The sequence below is a fragment of the Engystomops pustulosus genome, chromosome 5 (genome assembly GCF_040894005.1).
Source record: "Engystomops pustulosus chromosome 5, aEngPut4.maternal, whole genome shotgun sequence".
Taxonomy (NCBI): Eukaryota; Metazoa; Chordata; class Amphibia; order Anura; family Leptodactylidae; genus Engystomops; species Engystomops pustulosus.
Window position 1 is genome coordinate 132,585,491 of NC_092415.1, and position 26,224 is coordinate 132,611,714.

The 26,224-nt window shown below is 43.3% G+C and overlaps 1 protein-coding gene across 6 annotated transcripts in view; it reads right to left on the bottom strand.

Annotated features, from left to right (window-relative positions):
• Positions 1-26,224, bottom strand: part of NKD2 (NKD inhibitor of WNT signaling pathway 2) — a 237,968-nt gene that overhangs the window by 48,322 nt on the left and 163,422 nt on the right. For 5 of the 6 annotated variants that reach the window (XR_011855850.1, XM_072153075.1, XM_072153076.1 and 2 more), the window contains one exon: positions 19,111-19,241. Coding sequence is in view for 5 of the 6 variants with exons in the window: in XM_072153075.1 (XP_072009176.1) it covers positions 19,111-19,241 (131 nt within the window). In the remaining variant the exon portion in view is untranslated. Of the gene's footprint in view, positions 1-18,656; positions 18,782-19,110; positions 19,242-26,224 lie in introns of those variants that run through there. The other variant, XM_072153079.1, reaches the window with a different exon arrangement.

Below are 26,224 nucleotides of genomic sequence, written 5' to 3' on the forward strand. Positions count from 1 at the left end.
CTGATACATACAGGGCTACACGTTATTCTCGCCAAAAGGAATTTTTAAAATTGGTTTGAAGCCTGAGTCCATTTGGGGTATGTCGCAATGCCACTCTCTAGCCTGCCGCCTCTGCCGCTGCCTCTGCATGCCGTCTTCTATAGTGTCAGGGTCAATTATTGGATGTTTTAGATGCTATCTAGCCTCATTCGGTGACTCTGTCATGGCCATGCTGTTGCCCATAATTTTGGCTTAATGGTGCGATTAAGCAGCCTCAGAGGCATCCATGCATGCTGCCCCTGCTGTTTCCTGTCCATTTCCGTGGTGTTTCCATAATTTTCTGAGGTTTCCAGGTGTTTGGCCAAGCTTCCCTGTGCAGACCCTTGGTCACCTTGAAAAATGCTCGAGTCTCCCATTGACTTCAATGGGGTTCGTTATTTGAGACGAGCACTTGAGCATCGGGAAAAGTTCGTCTCGAATAACGAGCACCCGAGCGTTTTAGTGCTCGCTCATCTCTAGTTAACACTTAATGTTGCTAACACACACGTTATTAATTTTTATATCCTAAAGGACTTGGTTTTGAACTATCCCCTGTCAGGCTTCTGTGATAGTGGACCCACTGGACTACCGTGGACGATGACGTAAGCCAAAACCTGGGACCGGAATCTAAGTGACAACCCCGGTTTTCACCAGAGCCTACCGCAAAGCGGGTGGACTTGCTGCGGCGTGGTACCACCAGGTCTTTTTACGAGGTGGCTGCCAAGGTGAGGTACAAAGACGTTAAGCAGTGTTGTAGTCTGGGACAGGCAGGAGGTCAGGACAGGCAGCAGGGATCAGAGTCGGACGTAGCAATAGACAGTGGCGTAACTAGGAATGAGTGGGCTCCATAGCAAATTTTTGGCTGGGGCCCCCTCCAACCATAGGTCCTCAGTGTTACATGGGTTTCCACTATCTTTTTCTATAATAGAGGGGAATAACAGACACCGGCAGTAGATTAAGCTCTGCAGAAGGTTTCCTTACATCCTGTCTCCTGTATTAATAGCTGTAATAATTATAACGCTGGTTGCTGCTCATGTTTCTCTGTTATATGTAACGGTAACAGTTCTGGCGCTGGGGGAGAGGCTTCTATTTACTGCCAGTCTCTGTTATTCTCCATAATGGAAGAAGAGAATGGAACCCCCTGATAGTGGTGAGAGCCCATCAGTATGGCGGCTCCTGCTCAGTACCAGTATATGGGCCATGTGTCCTCATCGCCGATTAGTCAGGAGGTTTAACCCTTACACTGCTTGTCTGAATAGCCATTAGCCGCAAGAAAGCAGGGTAAGAGTTAAATCTCTGGACTTCTTGCATCATTTTACTAAAGTCACTAAGAGGCAGGAACAGGAGCAGCAGAACCTTCCAATACATGCGGTAACCGCTGCAGAACCCCCCAATAAAAGAGCCAACTGCCGACGGAACCCCCCAACACAATAGCCAGCTGCTGCAGAACCTCCCTATTTACACTTAAGCTGTTGCAGAACATTATAATACACAACTCAGACACAATAATGTCACCTAAAGGGGCTGTTATTGCTTAGTCTGAACGTGCGCCACATTTATTACCGACCGCGCCACATTTATTACCGACCGCTCCACATTTATTACCGACCGCTCCACATTTATTACCGACCGCGTCACATTTATTACCGACCGCGCCACATTTATTACTGACTGCTCCACAACAGCTGCTGCAGAACATCATATTAATGTAGAAATGCAGTGGTGAGGGAAGATATGAGGGGATGATGCAGAGGGGTCTGTAAGGGACACAGGACACTAAGGGGTTAAGGCAGAGTGTGAGGAGACAGTGGGGGGAGGGAGGACTTAGCTCTGGATGATTCCCAGCTGCTATGGAGGAGGCTGCTGCTTCTCTTCAGGTGCAGACATCTCCCTCAAGTTAAGTCTCCCACGCTGCTGACATGCAGAGCAGGGATTGGCTGCCGACAGTCTCCTCCCCTCCCTCTCTCCCTCCTGATATCAAGATCCTCCGTGCAGACTACAGGAGCAGAAGGATGGTGCCGCCCCTAAATCCAGCCCTGCATCTCGGTACCCCTGCGCTGCCCATTACAGGGGCGTAACTACAGCCAGGGGGAAAGCGGAGCCTGGACACGGCCCAGTACGGGCCCATGACCCTGACAGGCCCCGTAGCAACCGCTACGTCTGCTACGGCTGTAGTTACGCCCCTGGCAATAGATCAAGGCAGTCAGGAACGGAACCGGGGTCACAACGGGAAATCACAATATCAGCACAGGGCATGAGACAAAGCTTTCTCTAAGGCACAAAGTTCCGGCAGGGTGTGCTGGGAGAGGCAGATTTATATTGCATTCTGGGAAATAGCCAGCTTCAATTAATGGTGCGCTACCCCTTTAAATTTTCTGAAGCCAGTGAATGCCTGCTCTAGAAGACGGGGATGTGTGCACACAGCCTGAGGCCCGGGATAGGGAACGGGGAAAAGTAAGCAGCACAAGTGCCACGTCTGAGAACACAGAGGGGCACGAGTGAGCCCGCGACCCGACATATAGGTCGCGGGAGCACCCGTGACACCCCCATGATTCCTTCCCTGAAACCCAAATACTAATAAATGTGGCACAACCAGGTATTGTGCAAAATAAGAAGTACTGGGATATTGAAATGAGACCACTGCAAAAGACACAACGGTGTGTTTATACAAATAGACATTTCTTAGACAATTTTACAAGATTGCCTTTTGGATTGCAATATTTTGGACACTCGTCTACAACATCCCTTTTCCTGCATTTTAGAAGGTCCATCCAACTGTGGAAAATGTTATTTTGTAAAATTGTTTGGTTCTATGCATGTTGGCAAAAATGATATGATGAACTTTCTTATTCTTTTCCTAACCTCATGTTTAACGAACGACTACCGCATACATTTATAGATGATTAATTATTTCCACCAGAAATTTGACTATTGCTGATGACCTTATCGAGAGGTAGTGAAAATAGCAAAATAGAAAAAGCATTTACCAAGTTTGTTCATCATAGAAATCTATTATATTGTATTTGGTACAGAACAATTTACCAAGATTATTAGGGGAATGGGGGGACTAGAATACAATAACAGATTACAAAATTTGGGATTATTCAGTTTAGAAAAAAGACGATTGAGGGGAGACCTCATTACAATGTACAAATACCTGAACAGGCAGTACAAGGATAACTCCAGAGATCTTTTTATACCTAGGCCTGTGATCAGGACAAGGGGGCATCCTCTATGTCTAGAGGAGAGGCGATTCTACCATCAACATAGACAAAGGTTCTTTACTGTAAGAGCAGTGAAACTATGGAACTCTCTGACGCAAAAGGTTGTTATGGCGGACTCTATGTGCGTGTTCAAAAGAGGCACGGATGCCTTTCTGGAGAGAAAAAATATCATGGGTTAGGGGGATAAAACATTTATTTAAAGGGGTATTCCCATCATGGCATTTAAACTTAATTCATTTGCCATATGTAAACATTTCTTCAATTGGATGTTATTAAAAAAATGTTCCTGTGTGAAGATAATTTCTCATAAATGTGGCCATGTTGTCCCTTAGAAACAAGATATCTTCCTCGGATACAACCACCTCACATTTTGGCAGCAATGGCCAGTCATGCTCTATTGAGTCCTTCCTGACAACCTGGCGTCAGCGTTCATTACTATAAGACGGCTGTGGGTCACTCCCGGACATTTTATATACAAAAACTGTTTGTTTCTTTGTGCAATCCCTCCAGCAGAAGTGGCTGTATCCAGGGACACAGTCTTGTTTCTAGGGAACCATATGACTACATTTACGAGAAATTATCTTCACACAGGTAAAATTTTTTTAATGACATCTAATTGAAGAAATGTTTATGGGGAGCGTGGCCAGACGTCGACCAAGATGGTGCTCGGACCCTGGTGCTCTTAAAGCCCATTCGCCTCAGCATACACTGGCCCCCACCCCCAGAAAATGTATCAAGAAGGGGCCAAGCTCCCCCACACCCTCAGGGGGACCCCAGAAAAGTACCCTGGATACGTACCTCAGACAATGACCCCGGCAAGCGGCGGGTCAAGCGCCATCTTGGCCGCGTGTCACACGTGGCAGTGAGGAGAAACCCGCAGCCCAGCGCAGATCCTGACAGCCCATGGAAGATGTCATCTACAGTGGTGGCAGGACGTGCCGGTCTGGACTCCCAGAAGCACAAGGGTGAGTCGTCCACCAGCTCCTCTACCTCCGCGCCTGTCACCCGACACTTGGCAGCGCGGGAACAGGCAGAGCCACCTGCACAACGGAGGCCATCAGGGACTGACTCCCCCACAGGCGGGAAGAAGGGAAGTCAATCCCCGCAGTAGGTGCCCCTAATCAGAGACACTGCTAATACACCCCAATCGGGTCCAGGGGAGGAAGAGACGGGTGAGAAGTGCTTAAAAGCACAAGAAGGCCCTCAGGACCTAAGCTATAGTACAGTAGCCAAGGCAGGCAGGGCAGCAGGGAAATACCCTGCAACTAAGCAGATGCCAATACTGCAAAGAACAATGCAGAGTCCCTCAGTTAAGCAGAAATTGCCCTCTCAGCTGAGATCGCCGGTCTTGCATGAAGATGATGTGGGATTAACCCCTATATTTACTAGATACCAAGCACCCTCGCCAACATGGGTTTCATGTCCTGAATCACATACGGAGACACGGGGTATTCCCGCTCTCAAACACAGATCTTGCACCCCTCCAGACCTTCCCACCAAAGAGGACTTTAAATTGCTTATAACCGAAGTGAAAGATGCCCTCAAAGCTGAACTCACGGAAATGAGAAATGATCTGCAAAATGTCACAGGGAGAGTTGGCTCCCTGGAAACAGCAGCGAATGATGCCAAATATAACATGACTCAAATGCAAGCCTTAGTAACCACTCAATCAGAGGCCATGCAAGACATCACTAGACACCTGGAGGATCTGGACAACAGGGGGAGACGAAATAATATTAGAGTGAGGGGGCTCCCAGAGGCTGATGGGAGGGAAGACGTGAAGAGCATGCTCCACTCCCTATTATCTGCTATATTAAGGGATGCTACCATACAAATTCAATTTGACAAAGCATAAAGAGCTCTTAGACCAAAATCTGCTAACTATGCTCCTCGGGACATATGTCGGCTACAAGAATACGAACTGAAAGAACGTACCATGTTCATGCTGAGAAAGCAACAGGAACATAGCTTCCATGGGGCAAAGTTCCAGCTGTACCAGGATCTCCCTGGCTAACTCTGCAAAAGAGGAGACATCTGCACCCTCTGCTAGACATATTGAGTCACCACGGAATAATCTACCGGTGGGGTTACCCCTTCGCCTTGACAGCTACTAAGGATGGGCAGACGGCGACCCTCCGCTCCTTTCAGGCTCTGATCCTATTCTACTATACCTGGGAGCTACCAGTCCCTCCTCTCCAAGATTGGGAAATAGGACATTATCCACCTGACCCACCACCAGTGTCTGAATGGCAAACAGTACATAAGAAGAGGAGAAGACACAGATCCAGGGGCCCCGCCAGAGACTCTCCTTCTTAAACCCTGGAAGGAAAATACAGCTATATCCTTTTTCTGGTCTTGAAATAATGCTTCCAGACCATATGGCCTGGATAAGGGCGAATTGATTGTAATTTACATGATGCTATCATTTCAGTACCAGGGGTCTCTTGATAGAAACAGTTTATTTAGTTTTGTTAAACTTGATCTATATTCTTGATAGATATTGTAGTTTTCCCCACATTTGGGGTAATAGAGAGACCGCCTGGTTGATGACCAGGAGGATTCTCAGCCACCTGCCAGTTCCTTGTCTCCTTCTCTTTTGGTAGGGGGGGATTGGGTGGTCTAGACCCCAACCAGAAAGGGAGTGGATTATCCCTCCATTCCTGGTTTAAACCTTTGGTATATTGTGATAGTCTTAGTCTTGGTCTTTTGTTTGTGTTTACCCTTACCCTCTCGTGCTGCCCCCCCTTATTGTTTACCCTCTCCCCTATTTACATACTCTTGCAGATTTCTTCTATCTCCTCAACTGGTCAAATAAAGCAGAAAGCGAAACTTCCACAAAGTAAGCGCACCTAGGCATAATCGGATTGTAGTGATGGTTAAAATACTATCCCTAAATGTTAAGGGATTAAACTCCCCAATCAAATGCAGGCTAGCTCTAAAGGATATGAAAACTAGTAGGGCAGACATAGTCTATTTACAAGAGACGCACCTAAACACAAGAGGCTCATTTGCCATTGCAAGACATCTATATCCGGTGGCCTATTTAGCATCCCACGATAGCAAGAAGGCTGGTGTAGCAATATTGATCTCAAGAAGTTGTCCGATGCCGGTGTCATCAGTAGGAGCTGACCCGATGGGCCTTTATCTCATTGTGCAAGGTACCCTACATGGGAATCCCATTCAACTATTTAATGTTTATGTACCCAAATCCTCCCAAATAGCCAGAAGCTGCGGGTGTCGGCTATATATTATAGCTGACACCCGCCTCTAACACCCGCGAGCGGCGCTTACCGGGGGGGTCCGTGGTTCCGATCGCAGCCCCGGGACTGCCGGTGCCCGGGGCTGCGCGATCCTCCCTCCGTGAGCCGGGTCCTGCCGGCTGTTACACACTGAGCATGCGCAGCATGCTCAGTGTGTTACATTACACAGTGTAATACATCTGTATTACACTGTGTAAGGTGAAGAATAGCTTGAACAAGTGATCAGTGGATCACTTGTTCAAGCTAACCTGTAAAAGTGAAAAAACACAGTTAAAAACATTTAATAAAAGCATTTTTTAATAAAAAGAATTAATTAAATAAAGTTAAAGTCCCCTAAAAACAAACATTCCCTATATTCATGCGATAAAGTGAAAAAAACACAAAATCGCCAAAAACCCCACATATTTGGTATTGTCGCGTCCGTAACAATCCGTACAATAACTCAGAAACATTATTGGGCCCGCTCGGTGAACTCCGTAAAAAAAAAAACGAAAAACTCGTCAAAAATGTAAAATTTTCATAAAATCTCTTCACAAAAATGTTCTAAAAAGTGATCAAAAAAAGTTATGTGCGCCAAAATGGTATCAATTGAAAGGACAACTCAACACGTAAAAAATAAGCCCTAAACCAGCTCTGTCAACAAAAAAATATTAAAGTTATGTCCCCGAAAAGATGGCGATGCAAAAACAAATGAGATTTCCTCTATATTCCTTTTTTTCCAGTAAAATTGTAAAAATAAATGAAAAACTATATAAATGAGGTATCACCGTAATCATAGTGACCTATAGAATAAAGATAATATAGTATTTTTAGTGTACGGTGTACAACCCCAAAAAAAAAAACAAAAAGAAAGGAAACCAAAATTGACAATTTTCTTTTCACCCATACATTCAAGAGTTAATTTTAGTGGGTCATTAGCTTATTGATGAGATTTTATTAAGTATTTGTAAAGTGCATCTCATGTCGCAAAAAATAAGCCCTTATATGTCCAAATTGCCAAAAAAATAAAGATTGTATAGCCAATAAAAAGTGACAATGCATAATCTGCTCTGAATGGCGCAGCTTCCCTTCGATGCCCTGGCGTGTGCCCATACAGCAGGTTACCACCACATATGGGGTATTGTTATACACGGGAGGGATTGGGTATCAAATTTTGTGGAGCGTTTTGGTATTTTATCCACTGAGAATTTGTACATTGTTTGAAAAACACATTAATTTAGCCAAAAAAAATGTACTTTCAAAATTGTATCCGATTTTGTTTTAACCCCTGTAAAACAATTAAAGGGTTAATAAACTTCATAAAAGTTGTTTTATGTACGTTGAGGGGTGTAGTTTCTATAATGGGGTAATTTAAGGGGTTTTACTTTTATTTAGGTCTCTCAAAGTGATTTGAAACCTGAGCAGGTCCCTCAATAGCAGGATTTTGCGGTTTTTATGAAAATGTGAAAAATCGCACCTAACGTTCAAAGGCCCATAATATCCTACAAAAATAAGAGTATGCATAAAAAAACCATGTCCACATAAAGTAGACATTCGGTTAATGTTAGTTATTAAGATTTTTTGCTGTTATGACTATGTGTGGAAAAAGTAGAACATTTTGAAGTTTGAAAATCGAGAATTTTTCCAAATTTTCACCAAATATCTGATTTTCTCATAAATAAATGCAAAACATAACACCAAAATTTTTCAACTAACATGAAGTACAAAGTGTCACGAGAAAACTATTTTAAAATCACTTGGCTATGTTAAAGCGTTTCAAAGTTATAACCATTTATAGCAGTGATGGCGAGCCTTTTAGAGAGCGAGTGCCCAAACTACAACAAAAACCCACTTATTTATTTCAAAGTGCCAACATGGCAATTTAAGCAATAACTTATTGCTTACTGCTTAGTCAAAGCTTTCAATCTATTGGCGACCTGAGGACATCAATATAGTAGAAAGAGGAGAAATTTAGATTTTTGTAGTGTCCATCCATGGTCCCCTGTACAGGATGAATGCAGGGCCCATGGCAAAAGCTCAAATTATAATACAGCCCTGTCCACATCTTCTCACTTCTCCTGCAGTCCCAGGCAGCCAAGGATGGGTTGCTTTAAAATAGTACTGAGTGCACAATGTCCTGTGTGGCCTGGGATTGCTGGAGGAAGCCATGGGTCGTGTATTATAAACTCTATGCTGAGGACCTGGGTGCCCACAGAGAGGGCTCTGAGTGCCACCTCTGGCACCCGTGCCATAGGTTCGCCATCACTGATTTATAGTCACACAGGGCAGATTTGAAAAAATGGGCCGTGTCAGGAAGGTGAAAAGTGGCTTCAGCGTTAAGGGGTTAAGGGAAGAATATACCTACACATGCGCTTGTCACCGGCGATTAAATGAGGCCTTACTAAGAGTCCCACGTCTTCGAGAAGAACTCTCGACATTCCTGGCAGAATACTTTTGCTTAAACAAGGACTCCGTTCCCACTCAGGCATTATAATGGGAAGCGCATAAAGCAGTGATGCGGGCATACTGTATAGAGCAGGTCTAAAAAAGACAGGATGCGTCAAGAAGAAGAACTGCGCAAGGCAATTAGGCTGCTAGAGACCGATATGGCAGAAAACCCCACAACGGGGCGATAAAGAAGATTAGTAGAGCTCAGGGAAACACTGAAGGAACTCCATCTTAATCAGGTGGAAAAGATGCTGGTGTAATCGAAGCAATGCTATTATGATAAAGGGAATAAATCCCATACGCTACTAGCGCGGCAGCTTCGAGAGAGGCAGGAGACCCAAACGCCACATGTTATTAGAGGTTCGCAGGGATCTATGATCTACGACCCAAAGATTATAGAAGACCAATTCCAGGATTACTATGCTAATTTATACGCCCTCCCAGACTCTCCCTCCTCGACTGGGGATAGAGAGAAAGATTTTACAGAGTTTATGCTCTCCTGCTCCCTCCCTAGGTTCTCCTCAGATGCCATCTGATCCTTAAATGAACCTAAAACACATGAAGAAATAGAAGTTGTGATCAAGGAACTACCTAATGGCAAAGCTCCGGGTCCGGATGGCCTGACGTGCCTTTGTTATCAGGTCTTCCTTCAGACCCTGCTCCCCCATATCAGCTGTCTATTTAATACCTTCTTAGAAGGGGAGCCTCTCCCATCCACTCTTACCCACTCATACATCACTGTAACACCAAAACCGGGTAAGGATGCAGCAGAATGTGCTAATTACAGGCCGGTTGCACTCCTTAATTCCGACCTTAAGATTTTCACCAAGGTCCTTGCAAACCGATTGCTTCCCCTAATTCCCCAGCTTATACATAAGGACCAAGTAGGTTTCATACCATGTCAGCAAGGGGGGGGATAACACGAGAAGAACGATTGACCTAATAAAAGTCTTACATAAAAAGGAAGAACAGGCGCTTATCCTGAGTTTGGATGCGGAAAAAGCCTTCGATAGGCTAAATTGGTCTTTTATGTTCCGCATGCTAGAACAAATAGGACTGCGGGGCCCGTTTTTAGCAGCAGATGAAGGCCTCTACTCTGACCCCTTAGCGGCGGTAAAATTCCCCCTTGATTCTTCCAGCCCCATAGGCATCAAAAATGCCTATCAAAAAAACGTTCATTGTTCGCAGATGATGTCCTCCTCACCCTGACCAGCCGCATATTTCCCTCTCCAGCCTCCAGGCCCGTCTGGAGCAATATGGACGCTTATCAGGGTACAGGGTTAATGCCTCAAAAACTGAAGCCTTACCGATAAACATACCCCATCAGGAAGTTGAGCAGATGAAGGATAACTACAGGTTCTGCTGGCAGAAGGATTTCATAAAATATCTGGGAGTAAACATAACACCAAGCTATAACTCAGTATATGAACACAACTTCCCAAAACTTTTTAGGGAGATCAGACTGTTTTTGAACAAATGGAATGCTTTACCAATATCTTTTTTCAGCAGGATATCAGCCATTAAATTGACTCTTCTCCCTAAACTGATATATCTACTTGAGACAATGCCTGTTCCGGTGCCTTATGCACTCTACAGGGTGCCCTCCTCCACTTCATGTGGGCACACAAACACCATAGAGTAGCTAAATCAGTACTACTAGCTCATAGGTCAAAGGGCGGATTATCCGTACCGGACCTCATAAATATTACTGGGCAGTCCATCTCAGACGTGTTCCGGCTTGGTTGACATTGTGGGCCTACTCGAGGTGGATGGAAATCGAGAAACTCTGGTTAGCTCCATACCACCTGAATGCATTCCTCTGGACCCCTGGGATGTCACCTCCCGAGGACCCCTTATTGGGACCCATAGCTTTCACATTAAACCTCTGGTGCAACTGCTGCTCTAGATTTCCCCTGATCTCCCAAAATCTCCTATGCAATGCTTCATACATACACCTCTAATGCTCCATACCATAACAGGAACAATGGCATGCTAAGGGGTTGTTCTGCTTTGCGGACGTGGTTGACCATGTATCCCGAACGGTACTTCCCTTTCGGACCCTACAGGAGAAATTTGATATCCCGACCTCCTCATACTTCCACTACTTACAGATTCGACATCTACTACAAATTCAGATACAGTCTGTAAACCCACTCCCTCTGAGTATCTTTGTAAGACCACTACACAAACGTCAGGACTTATTTCAGACATTTATCTTTTGCTTCTGCACCCAGACCCGACAGCAACGGTATCCCATACCTACATCTCTAATTAGGAACAGATAGTGGGGTCACCAATATCACAAGAGACATGGAACCGTATATGAAACAATGCAGCCAAAACGTCGACCTGCACCTTATATAAAGAAAACCAATATAAACTACTCTACTTTTGGTATCACACGCCATCTCAGTTGCATAAGATATTCCCTGAGTCCCCAGATGTGTGCTGGCGCTGTGGAGAGCAGGGGGGAACCCTACAACATATTTTCTGGTACTGTAAGCATATTCAGCCGTTTTGGGAGGAGGTTAGGGAACTGCTCCACGAGGTACTCTCACTGACCATACCCTTTGAACCCCTTTTTTACTTGCTTAATGTTGGCATTACATATTCTCATGGCAGCCAGATGCCTGATCGCACAACATTGGAAGAAGACGACCCCTCCCACAAAGGGGACTCTCTTGGCAAGGGTGAGAGCAGTGAGAGGCATGGAATATCTGACTGCATCACTGAATGACCAGGTGGACCTCTTCACCAGGACCTCGTAGCTGCGCACCCTCGTCCTAGTCCCCTGCGTTCTGCGCATTCGCAAAACTCAGGCCTTCGGCTGCACGGCCGCGGCGCCGAAGCTACTGCACATGCGCAGAAGGCCGCAGAACGCAGGGGACTAAGATGAGGGCGCGCAGCTACGAGGAGCTGCGTGCCGAAGATTAAATGGTAGGCGGAGGAACTTGGCTACTGGGGCGTGGAGTAGTCGCGACTAGTAGCCTCATGTCCGGCTACCCCACGCCCCAGTAACTGCATAAATAAATTTGCATATGCCTTTTCTAAAAGATAGCTGGGACGTGAGGATTAGCCCAAAAAGGGCTATCCTCACGTCCCATTCATCCGCCTATCACCCCTTCTACCTTTATAGGTAGAATCGGGGTGGTAGGTGCCCTTTAAAGGCGAATATACGCTTTTGTAAGACCCACTTAGGTCTCCCCATCTTTCCCTTGTGTTTCCTTGTCTTGTGTTCCCTTAGAAGAAGTAACTGATTTTTTCTTAATCTTTGGCTCCAAGTGAGCCTGACCTTTTATTTAAAATGTGTTTTGGAATAAGTAAAAGAAATACTGTTTTTCTGTGGATAACTTTGACTGGCAAATTGAAGATTTACAGATTATGTGTTGGCCACTGTTGGCCCTTATATTGACTTGTAAAACTTGAATGTGATATTCAGTATATTGTGAAATTGCATGAAAATTTTATATTTTAAATAAAAATACAGTTGAATTAAAAAAAAAAAAAAAGAAAAAAAAAGAAATGTTTATGTATGGCAGATTAATGAATCTGAATGTGAACGCCCATACGAGAATACCCCTTTAATCCTTAAAGGTTGGACTTGATGGACTTGCGTCTTTTTCCGGCCTTATATACTATGATACTATGAATTTAAATACCCCTTCCCGCCATGGCCATTTTTCGTTTTTGGCATTTCTATTTTTCACTCCCCACCTTCAAAAATATATTACTTTTTATAATGTAGAGAACTATGCACTTCATAGTAACGGTATTTAACTCCTTAATGACGCAGCCTATTTGTAAGTTAATGCTCAGTCCTTTTTAAAAAACATTTGACCAGGGTCTCTTGCTGTGGTAATAACTTGTGATTTTGAGATTTTTTTTCCTGAGACACTGTAGTCTATGTTAGTAGTATCATTTCAGTGATCAGTTTGGGGGGTAAAAATTCAATAATTTAGGAAAAAATTTTTTTAAAAATAACAATTTTCAAAGTTTCAAATGTTCTACTTTTTAGACATAAAGTCATACCACAATTTTTTTTTTTGTAGAAACCTTCTGCCATTGGTCTTCTTTTTATTTCCATAATTTGTTTTACATTTTCATTTTTTTTACAGATCTGAGATCAAGTTTTAGTAGCAATTTCTCAGATTTTCAAGAGATTTGAAAAATGTTACATTTTTGGTGACCCATTCAGTTTGGAAGTGCCCTATAAAGGCTTATGTACTATATAGCCCCACAAGTAACACCATTTTATGAACCTAACATCTCAAACTATTCAAATCAGCATTTGAGAAGTCTGTTAACCCTTTAATTCTTTCTCTGGAAGCAAAGAGAGATGGATTGGAAATTTTGAAATTTCAATTGTTGAATAAGATTATTCTCATTTACCGTATATACTCGAGTATAAGCCGAGTTTTTCAGCACAATTTTTGTGCTTAAAATTACCCACTCGGCTTATACTCGGGTGTACATATATAAAAAAAAATAATCAGTACTCACCATTCTGACGGCCCGGGCAGCAGCAGCTCCGCCACAGCTCCCTCTGCAGCGCCTCTTCTATTTTCAAGCCGGCGCCAGGTCCACGCCGGCAGTGGCTGACATCATGGTTGTGCGCCGGGCCACGCGCACGGAGCCGCCGCGGACCTGGCGCCGGCTTGAAAAAAGAAGAGGCGCTGCAGAGGGAGCTGCAGGGGGGCTGGCAGGCTACCACAGGGGAGCTGGCAGGCTACCACAGGGGAGCTGGCAGGCTACCACAGGGGAGCTGGCAGGCTACCACAGGGGAGCTGGCAGGCTACCTGGCTACTACAGGAGGCTGGCTGGCTGGCTATAAACTGGGGCTGTGAACAATGCATTTTCCACTCTCGGCTTATACTCGAGTCAATAGGTTTTTCCAGTTTTTTGTGTTAAAATTAGGGGTCTCGGCTTATACTCGGGTCGGCTTATACTCGAGTATATGCGGTAGCTCTACATTGGACACATTCAGAAGAAATTTGAGGTAAATATACATCCCAAAATTTTTGCCCTGCTTCTTCTGAGTATGGCAGTACCAGACATGTGGATGTCAACTGCTGTTCCGTTGCACGGCGATGTCCAGAACAGAGTTCGTACCATTGGGTTTTTGGAAGGCCAATTTGGCTGCAAATGTTTTGTGGTGCCACAGTGTGATTGAAGAGCCCCTGATGTAACAGTACAATAGAAAACCTCCAAAGATGTCACCATTTTGGAAACTAGACCCCTCAATGAATTTATCTGGGGGTCTGGTGAGCATTTTAACCCCCAACATGCTGGTTAAAATCTTATGCAAAGTAAATAGTGAAGATCAAAAATGTTGTTTTTATTTCAAAAATGTCATTTTAGTGCCTAATACATTGTGCCCAACCCATTGCACTTTAGACAAACACCCAAAAAATCATTCTGCGGGTTGTCCCGAGTACGGCACTATCACACATGTGTCAATAATTGACAGGCTGGGCACAAAGCAGGGCTGAGAAGGAAAGAAGCGAAATTTTGTATTCGGAGCTCCGTTTTCACGTTTGGATTTAGAGTGCCATGTCATGTCCACAGGGCCCGTGAGGTGCCAGTGCAATAGAACATTTTTTTTTGGCACCATAAAACATTTGTAGTTGCCCTTAGGGATCAGTACAGTAGAAACCCCTGAGAACTGACCCCATTTGGAAACTACATCCCTCCATTAATTAATCTAGGGGTGTCGTGAGCATTTAAACCCCACAGGTGGATCCCGAGGATGATACATAATGGATAGTGCATAGAACAAAATATCCATTATGTCATCTTGTGCCCAGCTCCTGCCACGGGAGACAAACACCCCAAAAATCATGACGCAACCTCCCTCTTGTCCTTGTACCTAGGCACTTCAGAAGTCCAAGGCACTTCAGCACTACTACCAAAAAAGGGTTTTCTCGGGGGGTTCCTCAGAGTCTCTTTGTGAGGACTAGGTCCACAAATAAAACGTCCACACACTCGTCCCCACTAGCAGACTCCATATAGGAATCCATATAATTATATACCTCCAAGTCAGTGTATGTCTTCTGGGACATGGTGGGGGGATAGTACTCAACCTACACAGAACACCACAGAACAACGCCTGTTCCTCCGCAGAACGCCTGCTCCTCCACGCTACGCCTACTACTCCACGCTACTACTACTACTCCTAACAGATCACACTTGAGTGGTTGTGGGGGATAGGGAAAACAGACAATGCGGGGGTAATCGTGTGTTTTGGGGTACAGTAAAGGGACAGATCACTAGCACAACTCTCTCCAACACCACCAATCACAAAATGGTGATGTTGGAGAGCGTTGGGCTTGAAAGATCTGCCCAAAAATCGTCACATATCACTGTCATTGGCCAGTCTGTATTGACTGTCCAACGGCGACGATCATGACTGATTGGTCCTTTGATGTCATCGGAGGGTTGTTGGCTGGCGATGCCGTCATGCCCCAGCGAGCTGTCACCCTGGCATCTCGCCACAGGTGTCATCTCGCGACAGGGTGACGACCAGATTGCAAGTAGCGCTTGCATCCGATATATAAGACGCTGTGATCAGCGTCCGATATATCAGATGCAGAGCGTAACCGGTTAATATTTTTGTGCATGTGTGTGTGTGTGTGTGTTTTTAATTTATATGTCCCCCCCTGAGGTCATAAAAGGCCCCTGGGGAACATTTACACTTTTTTTTTTCCCACCCAGCAGCTCTGATTAACCCCTATAGACCCGACGGTGCTCAGCTCCTCTATGCATTGAACTCGTTCAGCGTGATGCACGGAGGAGCGGAGAAGGGTGAAGTGGTAACGAACCTCTGACACCTGGAGACCGGGTCCTGCTCCCACGATTAGTAGAAAACTGCAGCGACGTCTAAAAATGTTGCTGCAGACTCCGGATCTGCGCCCGCTGATGTCTAAAGTCAGTGGGAATTTTGAAAGGAATTAATATTCCATGCCTGGGAACTGGGACATGTTCTGGGAAGTGGGAAAAAAATTCCAAATGCAGTCAAATAGGTAAAAACATGCATTTGCGATGTATTCGTGTGGGCTTACGGCTTTCGCTGTGCGCCCAAAATATCTACTTTATTCCATGGGTTGGTGCGATCATGGGGATACCAAATTTGTATAGGTTTTATAATGTTTTCATACATTAACAAATTAAACCTCCTACACAAAAAAATTATATATTTTGCCTTCTTCTGGCGCTTATAATGGTGTCATTTTTGCAACTTTTGATGACGTTTTCAATGCTTCTATTTTTAGGCCTGTACGGCCTTTTGATCACTTTTTATTTAATTTTTTAATATTTTTCAAAATGGCAAAAAAGTGCGATTTTCCGATACAAGGTTCAACACTGTGAAAAACCGTTATTATATTTTGATAGATCAGGCATTTTGGGATGGGTCTATACCTATCTTCTTTATGATTTCTAATGTGTATTTATATTTATATGACTTCTAGGGAAAGGGGGTGATTTGAATTTTTAGGTTTTTTAATATATGATTTTTTTTTTAACTTTTGTTATTTATTTTTTTACTATTTTTCAGACCCCCTAGGGTACTTTAACCCTAGATTGCCTGCTTGATCCTACCATTTACTGCCATACTACAGTATGGCAATATATGGGGAATTTCCACCTTATTCATTACAATGTGCGAATTGCACTTTGTAATGAATAAGTTAAAACCTTCGGAAGACCCTAGGCTGTCATGGCAACTGATGCGCCCCTTGATCCCCGCCCCCCATGTGCCGCCATGTTTTTTGAAGCCGCCAGCAGCTTTGCCGGCGGCATTAGATGGGTTAACACCAGTGATCGGTGCTACCAGTGCAACAAGTGTTTGCTGCAAGTGTTTGTAATCTGCAAGAAATAAAACTGTTACCCACATGTCAGAGTGAACACAAGTGTATATCAAAACCTCAACAACACATAGTTCCTTCCTTGCGGGAACTGTGGATGAGACTGGAAGAAGAGTGGACCAAATTTACACCAGAGCAGTGTGAGAGACAAGCAGTGTCTCACATTGATATGCTGAAATCAGTCAAAGAAAAGGACTGTACATTTCCTACATTTTCCTGGTGACTTTTGTAAGCTTCTGCAAATTTAATTATAAATTCCTCTTTCTATATAGTCATTGGTGTTCTCTAATTATGATCATCACATTTTTAAAAAAATAAAGGTTATTATTGTTATTTTGTAAAATTCTGTTCTAGTGGAATGGTGTTCCCCTTACAAAAAAACCATCAAATGTTGCTCAATGTAGATTAGAAAATCAAGTGATCATACATTGTTCTCTTATGTTGATCTCCATTATATGTCTCTTTCTAAAATGCTGTAATAAAAGACAAAGTTAAAAAAGAGTGACTTGGGCCTGGCTTGGGTGCAGCCGCACAATCTTCTCAATGTATGGCTTGGCTCAATAATATGTCTTTCCCTTAAATGCATATTATGAGATACAACTTTTGATGACATTTCCTTAACCCTTTCAAGTCCTATTTGCACATGCCCTGTGCAGAAATGATGTTTATAAATGTCATGCCAGCGGCCAAATTCAAACACCTATAACTTCGTGCCAGGGTTCAGGAGACATAGCCTTTTGAAATGTACAACCCTCCAGCCTGTGAGCTGAAGGCCGAATGTAGAAGAAGCTGAAGTAAACAATTAGCTTACAGTTTGCAGAATTGTACATGTGCATGCACCCACTGTAACTGTAGCTGAACTTGAAGAAAGGTTGACGGAATTTTGCTGTACATATTTATAACATATTTTGATAAAATTATATGTAATAGGGTCTGACTCTTTGTACCATGGGCAGTCAGCTGCTCCAGGGGGGGGGGGGGGGTTACTGCATTTGTTTGAGGCAAATAGTGATCATATGAGTGTTATGGTCCCTTCAAACAGCAGATTGAAAGTTCTGCCAGGTTCCCATCCAAGCAGATGTTCATGGCATACTACTTTGACAGATCATCTCTAAGGATAAATGCACTGTTTCTGAGTACCGTATATACGCAACTATAAGCCAACCCGTGTATAAGCCGAGGTACCTAATTTTACCATCAAAAAATGGGAAAACCTATTGATTTGAGTATAAGCCGAGGATGGGAAATGCATTGGTTACAGAGCCCCTAGTATATAGCTCGCCAGCCCCCTGTAGTATATAGCCTGCCAGCCCCTTGTAGTATATAAACTGCCAGCCCCTTGTAGTATATAAACTGCCAGCCCCTTGTAGTATATAGCCTGCCAGCCCCTTGTAGTATATAGCCTGCCAGCCCCTTGTAGTATGTAGCTTGCCCCCTTTAGTATATAGCCTGCCAGCCCACTGTAATGTATAGTCTGCCAGCTCCCTATAGTATAAAGCCTTCCAGCCCCTTGAAGTATATAGCCTGCCAGTCCCTTGAAGTATATAGCCAGCCCCCTGTACCGTATAGCTTGCCCGTCAAAAAATTAAACTGAGTACTCATCTTTCCGACGTACAGGGCAGCTCCTCAACTATCTTCATGTGCACGACATGTCCGCAGCAGCTCTGTGGGCAGTGCCTCCTCTTCCTTCATGCTGACTGCAGGTCCGCGACAGCTCCGTGCACACAACTGTGATGTGGCCTGGCTGTGCGCATGGAGCTGCTGCGGACCTACCGCACTCATAATGATCGAAGAGGTGCTGCTCGGGGCATCGGAATGGTGAGTACTCAGTTTTTTTTTCTCATATACCTGAGTATAAGGTGAGTGGGGAATTTTCAGCACAAAAATTGTGCTGAAAAAATCGGATTATACTCGAGTATATATGGTAGTTTGGAAATGGGCAACATATTTTCTCCAAAGTCTTCATAGTCCTGTTACTCCATTATTCCTCCTAAAAACGAATGGATAAATTCACAACTAGTTGTTATACCAAAAGATATTTGTACAGACATAGTTCAGAAATATCAGCAAAGATTAGACCAAGGCAGAATGCTGAAGCCCAAATCCATAACTGGTAACAGTTATTTAAGTTGTAAACATCTGCTAGTACAGAGAATGCTACAATTACAGAGTTGTATGTGATATGATGAAGAATCACATTTATTAGTATAATAGTTAATTTTTGTTTATACCTGGCACAATATCACAGGAATTATTTTACTTCATAGACCACTTTTATAACACATGTATAATTTATAAAGACATTTTACACGTTTTTACCTGGATCAAATCTTGACGTATAATTTTCTATTCCAGCTAAATCAAGATAATGGTTTCTTCGTTCTGCATTTTCGTCTACACAGTAATGATCACCGGTTTCATTGCATGGTGGTTGTTCACGGATATTACTCCTTGATAGGAGGAAAAAAAAAATACAGAAAAATGCATTGAACAGCGAAATGGATGTTTTTAGATGTCCACAGACATATGGGAACAGTCAGCTAAATAATCCATACTGCTTGATAAAATATACAATACAAAATACCCCTCCAGAAGACCCTTTATTTATTTTTTTCTTTTTATGTCTTTGGCAGCTACCCCTCTATAAGCAGACAAGTCTCTTATTCACCAAAATGTCAGGTACCAAAAGAAAAAAAGGTGTGGACAAGCACTCACATGCAGGGTTGTATTTATGGATAGGAACCATGGGGGGGGGGGGAATTAAAAAATAGAAAAAAAGAATTTTTACATTTTACAATGTGGTGGTGCAAGCTGTGTGACATGGGGGATGTGGGAGTGGAGGCAGTGTGACATGGAGGGAATGGGGGTGCAATCTGTGTGACATGGGGGGATGTGGGAGTGCAGGCTGTGTGACATGGGGGAAGTGAGGGCAGGCTGTTTGCCATCGGGGGTGTGGGGGTGCAGGCTGTATTCCATGGGGAATGTGGGGGTGCAAGCTGTGTCCCATAGAGGATTTTGGGGTGCACTCTGTGTGCCATGGGGGTATGTGGGGGTGCAGGTTTTGTGCAATGGGGGTGTGTGGGGGGTGCAGGCTGTATGACATGGGGGGGTGCAGGCTTTGTGCCAAGGGGCAAATGTGGGGGTGCAGGCTGTGTGTGGCATGGAGGGAATAGGGGTGCAATCTGTGTGACATGGGGGGATGTGGTAGTTCAGGCTATGTGACATGGAGGAAATGTGCCACGGCCTGCTCCGGTAGGTGCGGCTTTGTCTGCGTTTTCAAACACAGACAAAGCGGTACGTGTGGCACCAGCCTTAGGGTGATGCCACACATGGCGTTTTAAGCAGTCCGTTAAAAAACGCATGTTTTTTATTGTGCACATTTGGAAAACCTGTCAAAAACTGATGCGTTTGTTAACGGATTGCTTAAAAACGGACCAAAAACGGTTTCAAAATGCCATGTGTGGCGTTTTGAAAACGTTTTTGGTCTGTTTTTAAGCAGTCCGTCAAAAAAGAATGCGTTAAAGCGCATGGGTTTTTCTTTTTTAAAACGCATCCATTTTTGACCAGTTTGAATTTTTATAATTGTCAAACCTGTCAAAAACGCATGACGGACTTAAAAACGGGCCAAAAACAAAAACGCGTTCAAAACGCCACGTGTGCCATCACCCTCAAAGTGATGTTCCCTAGGACTGCTGCAGGCTATCATCCTCCAGTGGGACACTGGAATGTTCAGTAAAGGAGATGAAGAAAGATGGACTAAGGTGGTGCGACGTTTACAAATGGGGGAACAGAAATCCAGGTGGGTTGTATTAGTTAAACGTTTACATTTATTATTAAAACTAATTCTTAAACAAACCATTTCAGGGTATGATTTCCCCCTTCCGTGGGTTACATATGTGCATGGAAAGCTTTGCATGATATATACAGGACCGTATTAACCACTAGGCCCCATACACAAAAATTAGATTTCTTTGCCCCCTCGGCGGTGGAGAGGAGTAGGTGGGTCTTGATGTATATGGGGGAGGGCTATGGGTGGCGGTTGTTGGTGGAGCAGGCACCAGGTGCATTTGCCTCCCGTCTGCTCCACACACTACTGTTGCGGTGACTACCGCTGAACTGCCAACTCCTACCCCTGTACGTCCGGCCGCACACGTGGCGGTTTGAACCCAATTTGGGGCTGTTTTTAAGAAGCCCGTTAAAAAACGTATGCGTTTTTTGAAAACGCATCTGTTTTTGATCAGTTTTACCAATTATCTTAATTAAAACGGGTCAAAAATGCATGCATTTTTCAAAAACACATGCATTCTTGACCGGACTGCTTAACCCCTTAACGCTCTGCGCCATAGCTCTACGGCGCAGAGGTATAAGGGATGTATGAAGAGGGCTCACGTGCTGAGTCCTCTTCATACAGAGGTGGGGGTTTTTGCATTTTGCACAAAACCCCCACCGCTAATAACCGCGGTCGGTGTTTGCACCGATCGCGGCTATTAACCCTCTCAACGCCGCCGGCAAAGTCGCCGGTGGCGTTTAAAAGACGGCGGCGCGCGGGCGCCGCCATCTTTTTTCCGATCGCCGTGCCCCCAAACGTCATCGGGGGGCGGCGATCGGTTACCATGGTAGCCTTGGGTCTTCTTTTGACACGAGGCTACATGGCTTATGCAGGTTCGTTACAATGAGCCAGTGGCTCATTGTAATGTATGACCTGCAAAAATTCCATATATTGCAATACTGTAGTATTGCAGTATATGGTAGGAGCGATCTGACCATCTAGGGTTAATGTAGCCTAGATGGTCTAATAGTGAAAAAAAAAAAGAAAAAAAAAGTTTAAAATATAAAAAAAATTAATAAAATATTAAAAGTTCAAATCACCCCCCTTTCCCTAGAACGGATATAAAACATAATAAACAGTAAAAATCACAAACATATTAGGTATCGCCGCATCCCAAAATGCCCGATCTATCAAAAAAAAAAAACGGTTACGGGCGGCGGTGACCTCCGAGGCGGGAAATGGCGCCCAAATGTCCGAAATGCGACTTTTACACCTTTTTACATAACATAAAAAATGAAATAAAAAATGATCAAAATGTCGCACAGACCTCAAAATGGTAGCAATGAAAACGTCGCCTCATTTTGCAAAAAATGACCCCTCACACATCTCCGTGCGCCAAAGTATGAAAAGTTATTAGCGTCAGAAGATGGCAAAAAATGTTTTTTCTTTTTTGTACACATTCGTTTAGTTTTTGAAAATGTATTAAAACACAATAAAACCTATATAAATTTGGTATTACCGCGATCGCACCGAACCAAAGAATAAAGTAGGCGTGTTATTTGGAGCGAAGAGTGAAAGTCGGGAAAACTGAGCCCACAAGAACATGACGCACGTGCGGTTTTTTTTTCCAATTTTTCCACATTTGGAATTTTTTTCAGCTTCGCAGTACACGGCATGTTAAAATAAATAACATCACGGGAAAGTAAAATTTGTTACGCACAAAATAAGCCCTCACACAGGTCTGTACACGTAAAAATGAAAAAGTTATGGATTTTTGAAGTTGGAGAGCGAAAAACCCTGCGTCCTTAAGGGGTTAAAAACGGCCCAAAAATGGGTTCAAAACGCCACATGTGCCGCCGGCCTACTTGTTGCAGCGGAGAAGAGAATTTCTCAGAGATGCAGCAGTGACATCATGACCAGAGAACCAATGGCGTAACTAGACTCACCTGGGCCCCAGGACAAAATTTCTAAGGGCGCGTTCACATGTTGCGCTTTGATTGCGTTTTCATTGTGTTTGAAATGCATTACAACAGCTGTGGAGAGGTGATTTGCCTAATTCAGTGGTTCTCAACCTGTGGGTCGGGACCCCAGCGGGGGTCGAACGACCAAAACCGGGGGTCGCCTAAAGCCATCGGATCAGCAATTTTACTGTGTTTTTACTGCGAGTTGCATGGTTTGGGGTCACCACAGCATGAGGAACTGTATTGCGGGGTCACAGCATTAGAAAGGTTGAGAACCACTGGCCTAATTACATTACTGTTTACCTTTGTTAACACATGTGTTAACAATCCGCATGTGTTAACACATATGTTTAAACAGAAAAGTTAACAGTAATGTAATTAGGCAAATCACCTCATCTCAGCTGTTGTAATGCGTTTTAAAACGCAATGAAAACACAACCAAATCCCACTATGTGAACGCGCCCTGAGGCCGGCGGGTCGTTCCCGATCGCAGGCGTTTCCACAGAAACGCCGATGTGATCGGGCCGAGGCCCGCCCCAGTGGGCGCGACTTTCTCTGCGTTTGCAAGCGCAGACAAAGCGCTACGTGTGGCGCCGGCCTCAGGGTGCAGTCACACGTTGCAGTTAAAACTCCATCGCAGTTAGTTTTAGGTTGGTTTTAGGTGATATTACTTAAAGGGGTATTCTCGTCTCGGCATTCACATTCAGTTTCATTGATCTTCCATATATAAACATTTCTTCAGTTGGATGTTATTAAAAAAAATTTTTCTGTGTGAAGATAATTTCCCATAAACATAGCCATGTTGTCCCTTAGGAATGAGATAGCTTCCTCGGTTACGACCACCTCACATTTAGGCAGCAGTGGCCAGACATGTGCTATTGAGCCCTGCCTGACCACATGCATTCAGCGATCATTACTACAGGATGGCTGTGGGACATGTAATAATTCCCAGATATTTCATATACAACATTTTCTTTTTATTTGTGAATTCTCTCCAGCAGAGGTGGCCGTATCCGAGGTAGCTACCTCGTTTCTAAGGGACAACATAACTACATTTATGGAAAATTATCTTCACACAGGAACATTTTTTTTTAATAACATCTAATTGAAGAAATGTTTATTAATGGCAGATTAATCAAACTGAATGTGAATGCCCAGACGAGAATACCCCTTTAACCCCTAGGGGACACAGCATCTTTTGGCCTAAAGGACGCGGTCCCATTTTTCAAATCTGGCCTGTGTCACTATAAGTGGTTATAGCGTGGGAACGCTGTTAGATATCCAGGGGATTTTGAGATTGTTTTCTCGTGACACATTGTACTTCAAATTAGTTTAAAAATTTGGATGAAATCTTTTGCGTTTAGTTATGAAAAAAAACAAAATTTGGCAAAAATTTTGAAAAATTCTTTATTTTCAACATTCTAAATTCTCTACTTTTGATTCAGAAAGTCATAGCACCCAAATAAATTCATAACTTACATTTCCCAAATGTCTGCTTTATGTTGGCATGGGTTTTTCAGATTCCACATATTTTACTAGAATGTTATGAGGCTCAGAATTTGGGTGCCATTTTTCACATTTTTTGTAAAATCGCCAAAACCTGTATTTAGATGGACCTGCTCAACTTCTAATTGACACTGAGAGGCCTAAATAATAGCGAGACTCGTAAATTACCCCATTGTGGAAACTACACCCCTCAACGTATGAAAAACCACTTTTAAGAAGTTTGTTAACCCTTTACGTGTTTTATAGGGGTTAAAACAAAATGGAGGTGGAGTCTGCAAATTGTAATATTTTTTCACAATACACTCATTTTGGGTGGAAAATTAAACATTTGTAATGGATAAAATGAAAAAAGGCTCCACAAAGTTTGATACGCAATTTCTCCCGAGTACACCGATACCCTATATGTGGTGGTGACCTGCTGTATGGGCGCACGGCCGGGCATAGAAGAGAAGGAGGCGCCATTCAAATCAGATTTGCTATGTCACATTGTACAGGCTATAATTTTTTTCTTTTTTTTATTGAGGACCTATAGGGGCTTATTTCTTTTGCCACATGAGATGCACTTTTCTAATACATAATTTTGGGGCATCTATAGCTAATTGGTGAGATTTAATTAACTCTTTGTTGGTGGAGGAAATGAAAATCATCAATTTTTAGGAAAATTTTTATGTGTTTTTTTTTTTTGGCCGTTAACCATAGCATGAAAATAGTATATTATTTTTATTCTATGGGTCGCCACGTTTATGAAAATACTTCATTTATATATATTTTTTTTATTTTTTCCCATTTTTACTGAATAAAAAGTAATTTGGCAAAATTGTTGTTAATTTTAGCATCACCGTCTTTCATATGCATAACTTTTTTATTTTTCACCTAACAAATCTGTTTAAGGGCTTATTTTTTTGCAAGAATGATAGCTCTTTTTAGTGGTCTTATTTTAGATTGCGTAACTTTTTAAAATCACTTTTTTAGAGCATCTTTAAAGGGCATTAATAAAAAATCATCTTTATCAGAGAGAGTTTTTTTAGGTTGTTTTTTACGGGGTTCACTTTGCGGATCTAATAACGATTCTGTTTTATTATACAGATTGTTACGGACGCAGGGATACCAAATATGTGGGGGTTTTGTGTATTTTATTCAATTGTACTGAATAAAAACTAATTTGGGGAAAATCTTATTCATTTTAGCATCACCATCTTTTTATATGCATAACTTTTTTATTTTTTGGCAGATAAATCTTGTTAGGGGCTTATTTTTTGCGAGAACAGTTGTTCTTTTTAGTGGGCTTATTTTGGAGTGCATAACATTTTTTAAATCACTTTTTAGAGCATTTTTTATAGGGTATTAATTAAAAATTATCTTTTTTCGGAATGTTTTTTGCGTTTTTTTCCTCCGGCGTTTACCGTGCGGGTCCAGTAACAATTCTGTTTTATTATGCAGATTGTTACGGACGCGGCAATACCAAATATGCGGGTTTTTTTTGTGTTTTTATGTTTTTTATACTTTATTAAGTTTTTTTATGGGAAAGTGACATTTTAGGGGCTTATATTTTTATGTATTTATTTTTTATTTATTCTAATGTGTTAACTTTAGTGTTTTTGACTTTGTTTTTTTAATTATACATACTTGAACTTAAACCAGTGATGCTCTTATCATTGGTTTAAGTTCAATACACTGCTCTACAATACTATTTTATTGTAGAGCAGTGTAAACTGTCTGAGCAAGCTTGCGCATGCTCAGGCAGTTTACAGCCAGACCCGGAAGGGGTCTGACTGCCATGGAGACCGGGCAGCTCCGGGGCACATGCCAGTCCTCGGAGCTGCCCAGAAGTGGATCGGATCCCCCGGTAAGCGGCACGGGGGATCCGATCCACAGCTCAAACACACTTACACGCCGCGGTCATGTTTGACCGCGGCGTGTAAGGGGTTAACACCCGCGATCGGAGCCGGCTCCGATCGCGGGTGTTAGCGCAGGCTGTCAGCTGTACTAGACAGCTGACAGCCGCTGCTTCTGGTACCGGCTCCGTTCGTGAGCCGGTGCCAGAAGCAGGACGTTATAGAACGTCCCCGTGCGCTAAGCATCTAGCCCCGGGGACGTACTATAACGTCCTGGTGCGCTTAGGGGTTAAGTAAAAGACATCAAATCAACAGGTGAATGACATTTGTGGAACAGCTTTCTCCTTCAAAATCAAATTCAC